This window comes from Sceloporus occidentalis, unplaced genomic scaffold (assembly GCF_023333645.1).
Source record: "Sceloporus occidentalis isolate IW3139 unplaced genomic scaffold, rSceOcc1.0.p SCAF_226, whole genome shotgun sequence".
In the NCBI taxonomy this organism is placed as follows: domain Eukaryota; kingdom Metazoa; phylum Chordata; class Lepidosauria; order Squamata; family Phrynosomatidae; genus Sceloporus; species Sceloporus occidentalis.
In genome coordinates, this window is record NW_028317206.1 from 838,982 (window position 1) to 846,112 (window position 7,131).

Sequence of the window (7,131 nt, forward strand, 5' to 3'; positions counted from 1 at the left end):
TGTATTCATGTTAGTGTCCGTCTGCAAGTGCAAGTATGTTACTGTGCGTGTATGTGTGTGTAAGAGTGTTTTTGTGTGTTTAGGTATGTTACCGTGTGTGTGTGAGTATGAGTGTGTGTGTTACTGTGCATGTGTGTGTTAAAGAGTGCTGTTGTGTGTGTGTAGATATGATACCGTGCGTGTACGTGTTATTATGTTTCTGTGCGTGTATGTGTAAGAGTGCTGTGTGAGTATGAGTGTGTTAGTATGTTACTGTTAGGGTGCTTTTAATATGTTACTGTGTGTATGTATGTTATTGTGTGCATGTGTATTAGTATGTTGGATAGTGTATGTGTGATTGTGTGAACGTATGTCACTGTGTGTGTTAGTATGTATGTATATGTTAGTATGTTAGCATGTGTAAGCCTGTTAATCTCTCGGGGGGCTCACTTTTTTGGCCTATTATTACATTAAGGGGCAAAAACTACAAAAAAAATAGTCTTTTAATGTGAATGTTTATCGTTCTGAGGGTCTGTAGTCGTTAGGGGCGCCCCCTGCTGGTTGTGTAGACGATTTTTTTTCCTACTATTCACTGCAGTTGTAGGTTTAACCCTTTATTTCCAGAGCAGAATTGCATATTCAAGAGGGGAAACATTATGTTTTTATTAATTTTCGACAATTTTTGAAACAGCTTTATTTATTTACAATAATTTTTATTATTCATAAAAACATGGAATCCCCCCACCTCCGGATCCTTCCACAGCTTTGTCACTACGCAGTAAGCTTGGACTCGCACAGCAACACTCCGCCCCCCTGTGCCTGGACCATACCATCTCTGTTATTATGAACCCGCATGAAAAAAACCTGCGACTACCTCGGGGTAAATAACCCTCCACATTTAAACTTGTATTTTCATTGATAATAAAATATTATGTTGTGTTTTCTAGAACAATAATTATTGAGAGTAACTGTATCGTTATGAAGCGTCATAATAATACCCCCATGGTACGTTATGTTGCCAGTGCCTGTCGCTATCACTGATATCGGGATATTCCATTTCATTGAGTAACTGGGGGAGTCGTTTTTTCCCTAAGACACTTTGTCGCGTTACCGCCTCGTGTTTCTTGTTCGGGAACCGTTACAAATGAATCTGAATTTGACGCTCGAAGGTTATCAGGCAGCATCTGGCTCATGCGCACTGAGAGAACATTTGCATACTCCGTTTCCGGCGGCGGAGTGGTAGGTTCTCGCAGTGCAGGCTGGGTAGTATCGCTTTGCCGTTGGACGTTGTTGTGAAGCGGTGGTGGGGCATAGGGCTGATACGCTCTCCCGGCTTCCATGGCTGTGTGCGGGGATGTGGGAGCCGCGTCCCTCCCCAGCGAGCTGATCGTGCACATCTTCTCATTCCTGCCGCCTCCGGACCGGCTACGGGCCTCTGCCGCCTGTTCGCACTGGCGGGAGTGCCTCTTCTACCCGGCGCTGTGGCCCGAGCTCCGCCTCAGCTTGCGGGTGTCCCTGGCCGAGCGACCGCGGCTCGAGTTCCTCATGCGGAAATGTGGCTGCTTCGTTCGGGAGCTGCGGGTGGAGTTCGCGGCGGATAATTACAGTCCGGGTTCCGCGGCCGATCCGTGCGGCTCCTCCTCCCCGCCCCCAGGATCGGCCTCCAGCTCCCAGGCCTCGGAGCCGGATGGGCAGCACGCCTCTCGCTGGCTGGATGTGCTCAAGACGTACCTGGAGCTGGTGCTGTGCGTGCTGAGCAGCATTAGGAACAACAGGTGAGGGACCCCCCGGGGCCACAACTCGTGGGAGTGTTTGTCATGTCACAGCTGTCAATCATAGTGATGGCTGCAGAACCTCTTGCATCTGTCACTGTTGGTTGCAGAACATCATGCACCATCATGCCTGCAGAACCTCTTGGCAGCTGTTTGGCTGTGGAGCCTCTGGCAGGCCCACGGGGGGTACCCCGTGTTCTGGTCGCGGAGCCTCTTGCAGTCTGCGCCCCCCCCCCCGTGTTTTGGCCGCCGAGCCTCTGGCAGTCTGCCGCCCCCCCCCCCCCCCCCGTTTTTTGGCTGCCGGGCCCCCCGGTGTTTTAGCCGCGCAACCTCTGGCAGTCTGCCGGGGGTACCCCCCGGTGTTTTAGCCGCGCAACCTCTGGCAGGCCGCCAAGGGTCCCCCATGTTTTGGCCGCGCAGCCTCTGTCTTGGGGAAAACACCCATAAATCATATAATCGGTGACTGTACAGCGCTGCGGAATACGTTGGTGGTATATATCCAATAAGAATGGCGCCCTGTTTTCAGACTGTATACTGCGGGGATCGATGATAAAGTCTTTCTGTTCGTTGTTTTCAGGAATCTCCAGAAACTCAGTCTCTTCGGTGATATAAGTATCCTGCAGCAGAACGGCACCATAACCAACACCTACCTAAACAAGGTGGACCCCGGTGGTAAGAAGATACGGCAGTAAGTACCAGTAACCCTCCGTGTGCAGGAAACGTAACTAAAGGGACAGCCCCACAATATCCATCATGTACCTATAGGAAGAAAATAGAACAATTACGTTGGGGAGATGCTGCTGTGATCGGGACGGAGGTCTTGTTAGATCGCGTGGAGTCCCTGCGCGAGTTAGCACCATGGCAAGCAGGAAATGAACTTGGCCTACGAGCTGGGGGCGGCAATAGCAAGGAAGAGCAAGTAATTTAAATGGAGCGCTCGGCTATCATTAAAGTGCTTCTGGTGGTCCGTTTAAACGCAACAGCTGATTTAAAGGGTCTTTTAATTGTCTGATTTAGCCTCACCAGTAAAGAATATATCTGCTCGGCAAGTAAGGGAAAAAAGTCACGTGAAGAAATTCATTCCCTCAATCGTGTGTACTCGTTTATACAAACTCCCCCACCCACTTGCCTGAACTGCAGCACTCCTGCAAGACTGCTTTTGCGTTGCTCATACACAGCGTCTCTATGCCGCCCAGGGGAAGCAGGAACGGAGCAGAGTCATGTAACGTAAATTCACGTGGCTCTGCTGGGTTCCTGGGCGGAACAAGAGAAGAGACGCTGTGTGCAAGTAACGCAAAGGTACATTGTCTGACCGCCCGCCCGCAACACCCGAAAAACCCGATGCAGTCCTCTACCCCACACAAAAAACCCCTTCAGTAGTAAATGCAGAAGATTTCTGCTGAGTTGACAGAGGAGGGATTAGTACAGAAAGAACCGGCCACGGGGGATTTTTTTTTTTATACCTCAGCACCTTCTTTGTGAAAAAGTGTCGGCGAGTGGACGCTTTCCTGTTCAGACTTCCCTCTGAGCGGAGTTGGCTAGGGGCTGCGTGAGCTCAATTTCCCAGATTTTGTCTTTTTAAATTTTTTTTTTCTCTCCCTCTAAGGATACAGCAGCTCTTTGAAGAAATTCTAGCGAACAGCAGGCAGCTGAAGTGGCTCTCCTGTGGATTTATGCTGGAAATCGTAACCCCGACGTCATTGGCCTCGTTATCGAATCCGGTTGCCAACACCATCGAGCATCTGAGTTTGCTGGATAACCACACTCCGGCGAACACCACTCTGATAACCGCCATCGAGATGGAGCGCTTTGTTCACCTGCGCTCCCTTGCTTTGGATTTTTGCGACTTCACCGCTGACATGGCGAGAGTGCTGGCCAACAACAACCACGTGCCTTTGCATCGACTCTCTCTTCTGGTCCACAACACTTCCCTGAAGAATAAGACCTTGGATAAAATGCCAGAAGACGAGGACTGGAAGGCCCTGACTCGGAACAGCGCTAATCTCCGCGTCTACATGATGGCGTTCGACGTGAAGAGCGAGGACATGCTTAGAATCCTGAAGCCCAGCATACCGCTCGAGAGGATCCACTTCGACAGCTACGCCACGTGCGTGTCTGGAGCAGTCGTTGACCTCATATCCAGGCAGTACGATGCATTCCTTACTCACTTCATCCTGATGAACGATGTCAATGACATGTCCGGGTTTCCCGATCTTAGTGACAATAGGAATGAAGACCCCTTGGTTCTGTTGGCCTGGAGGTGTATGAGACTCTCGCTTCTGGCTGTTCATGGTAAGTCGCTCTCTGCTTACGCTCGGAGCTCCTGATTGCCGAGATCAGATATCCATTGGGGAGGGCCAACTCGGACTGAACCCCTGGGTTGTTGGTGAATACACCTCTTAGACGTTGGCGTTTGTTCCCTGGGGAGAATTACATTTTTTGTTTTATACGCCAACAGTGTACACTAGTCCACAAAACGTATGATGAGGTTTAACCCCTTCAGGTCCGGGACGTACCTGGTACTTCCTGGTCACCGGTAGACGTCTTCCTCAAAAACCGCCCCCCCACATCGCCACAATCGTGGTGATTGCGGGGGCGCTGCTGCTGCTGTCGGCCCAGGAGTCTGGGCAGACCAGCACAGCCTCTCTAAGCCCGCCCCCGAGCCTGAGATCCCTCCCACGGAGTGATTCTGTAGGCTGAAACTGCGATTGCAGAAAAATCTGGGAAGGGGGGGGTGTTGAATGGGGGGGTGTTGAAGGGGACCTGACCCAACACCCCCCTGCTGCCTGATCGCTCCATGAGAGCGTCAGTGCAGCGTTAACTCCTTCCTTCCACTGTTGCACTTATGCTGTGCAAGAAATTCAGTGCAGCATTGAAATGTATGCGTTAACGCAATAAAATAATTTCCCTGTGAAGTTTGGCAGACATCAGTGAAGAAATGGCTGGCTGAAAACTGTCAAAACTACCCTAGTTGAACACCTTGACTTGTCTACTGTTCATAAATATATACTTTTATGGGGTAATTTACAGCAGGGGGCTTCCAAAATCTCCCAAATGGGATATGGGCCCAGGAAACCAATTTCTGAAAATTCCAAATTTGAGAAACGAACATGCGCATGTTCCGGTTTTGCCCTCATAGCTTCCTCAAAAAATGCATGAACCATGCATGTGAGGCCTTGTTGGAACTGGGGGATGTTGGTGAACACAATTTGGTGTTTTGTTTTTTTTCTGCAGTTGCACATATTCTATACAAAATATAATATAAAATCGAAAGCAACATTGCAACATATGCAAAAAAAATACAAAAATACCTCAAAATTGGGCAGCAGTTGGCGATAAAATCCCTGTTTGAAAAGTGTCAAAATGACCCTAGTTGTACACCTTGACTTATCTACTGTTCATAAACATAATTTTGGGGGGATAATCAGTATCTGTGACAACTATTGCAGTTATTAGACTACCATGCCATATTTGAAAAAAAATTACATTTCAAAAACGTGATGCATGCCTTGCAATATTTGCCCTATACTGGTCAAAAAAGATAAAAATCCTGGCCATGTTGGGTGGTTTCCAAATCAGGACAACTTAATGAATATATTTGGGAGAATTTCTTCCCATTGGTTCAATGTGTGTACAATTTGTATGTATACAAAACTGTAAAAAAAAATTTTTTTCATTTTTTTCCCCACTTTTTCCAGTTTATTTCAAACAAAACAATGTACTACCCAGCTTACTATGGTTTCAAATGAAAGCCCTACTTGTGCTGAAAAAAACAATATATGATTTGTGTGGGTGCACCAATTGATAAGAGAGAAATTACAGTTGAAGAAAGACATGGCAAAAACACAAAAACGGCTCCGGTCCTTTAGCGACACCTTAGTATCAAAATCCCGGTCCTGAAGGGGTTAATACCGTGCTGTGTAAGTGCATGCAGGGGCGAGCCGATAGCTTTTTCCATCACTTCTGCTCGTGATGCGACCGTATCGAGAAACTGATGAAAAGAACCTTATCTGACAATATCCATGATGAAAGCCGCACAAGTATACCCGGCACTCATCATGTTTATGAATTAGTATTTCTTCATGGGAACTGCTGTATGCCGTGGCTTTAACTCTCCTTTAACTTTTTTTTTTTCTCCTCTCTTCCCTTTTCTCCTCTCCTCTCTTCCCTTTTCTCCTCTCCTCTCTTCCCTTTTCTCCTCTCCTCTCTTCCCTTTTCTCCTCTCCTCTCTTCCCTTTTCTCCTCTCCTCTCTTCCCTTTTCTCCTCTCTTCTCTTCCCTTTTTTCTCCTCTCTTCTCTTCCCTTTTTTCTCCTCTCTTCTCTTCCCTTTTTTCTCCTCTCTTCTCTTCCCTTTTTTCTCCTCTCTTCTCTTCCCTTTTCTCCTCTCCTCTCTTCCCTTTTTTCTCCTCCCTTCTCTTCCCTTTTTACTCCTCTCCTCTCTTCCCTTTTTTCTCCTCTCCTCTCTTCCCTTTTCTCCTCTCCTCTCTTCCCTTTTCTTCCCTTTTTCTCTCTTCAGGTTATACCGTCTGGGCACACAATCTCATAGCGATCGCCAGGCTGCGCGGGCCTGACCTCAAAATGCTCGAGGTCACGGAAGAAAGCATAGACTTTGACCAGAGCGAACTGGCCGACCAAGACGTGGATCCAGTGCACAATCTGATCGAGCAGGTATCAATCGGACTGTCCCGGCCGTGGCGCGCAGTGATGGACATTGAGATGTTCAGTGTATTCACAGAGCCCGCTCGCCACTTTTACAGAGAGATGCAAAACTTCAGCGAAGGCATATAGCTCTTGCTATTTTCTTCGCACACATATATATATATTATTTTTTTTTTAACTCTTAGATTTCCTGTGGTTAAATATGCAAATAGGGGTCCTATTATGTTTTCTCAGTAACGTGAGTTAACCCTTTGTGCCGTGTTTAATCAGTATTAGCTATATAAAATTGTTTGTGTGTACCTACTTCTTGATCAAAAGGAAAGTCAGGTATTGGGTTTTGAAGTCAAAAGTGACGTTGTTCAGGGCTTTTCACGGCTAAAAAGTACTACTTTTGGGCATCTGGTCGCGGCAGCCTATAGTAGTAGAGCGCATCGCCTCTACTTCGGAAAGATGCTTCGCAACCCACGTCGGAAGTTGGTGCAACTGGAAACGAGAGCACTTATTAACGTTAGGAAAGGGTTATCTCTCTTTAGTCTTGCTATAGGTTGCGATGCCTTTTTTCTTTCTGGAGACCAATGGTAGGTTTCTGCGTGGAAAAACCTTTAATGTGCAGGGACTCTGAAACAAAAGTCTCGAAATTTGAGGATACTTGAATTTTTTTGGATATTTATTTTTTTTTCTTTTTAATATGGTGCAAGGATAACCACGTATGTTCTGCGCC

The 7,131-nt window shown here is 47.3% G+C and overlaps 1 protein-coding gene across 1 annotated transcript; it reads left to right on the forward strand.

Moving 5' to 3' along the window:
• The first annotated feature begins 1,317 nt into the window (after nt 1–1,317).
• LOC149276744 (F-box only protein 33-like) lies at nt 1,318–6,539 on the forward strand. Its single transcript, XM_089503339.1, has 4 exons — nt 1,318–1,754; nt 2,329–2,439; nt 3,358–4,043; nt 6,268–6,539. Exons 1-4 carry the CDS (start codon nt 1,318–1,320, stop codon nt 6,537–6,539), a joined length of 1,506 nt encoding a protein of 501 aa, XP_089359465.1.
• Nucleotides 6,540–7,131: the final 592 nt, after the last annotated feature.

Bases quoted from the DNA above. Each gene is read 5' to 3' on its own strand.
- LOC149276744 (XM_089503339.1), top strand. From the start codon at position 1,318: ATGGCTGTGTGCGGGGATGTGGGAGCCGCGTCCCTCCCCAGCGAGCTG. The intron at 2,440-3,357 runs GTAAGTACCAGT...TCTCCCTCTAAG, and splicing joins GGTGGTAAGAAGATACGGCA to GATACAGCAGCTCTTTGAAG. The intron at 4,044-6,267 runs GTAAGTCGCTCT...TTCTCTCTTCAG, and splicing joins CTCGCTTCTGGCTGTTCATG to GTTATACCGTCTGGGCACAC.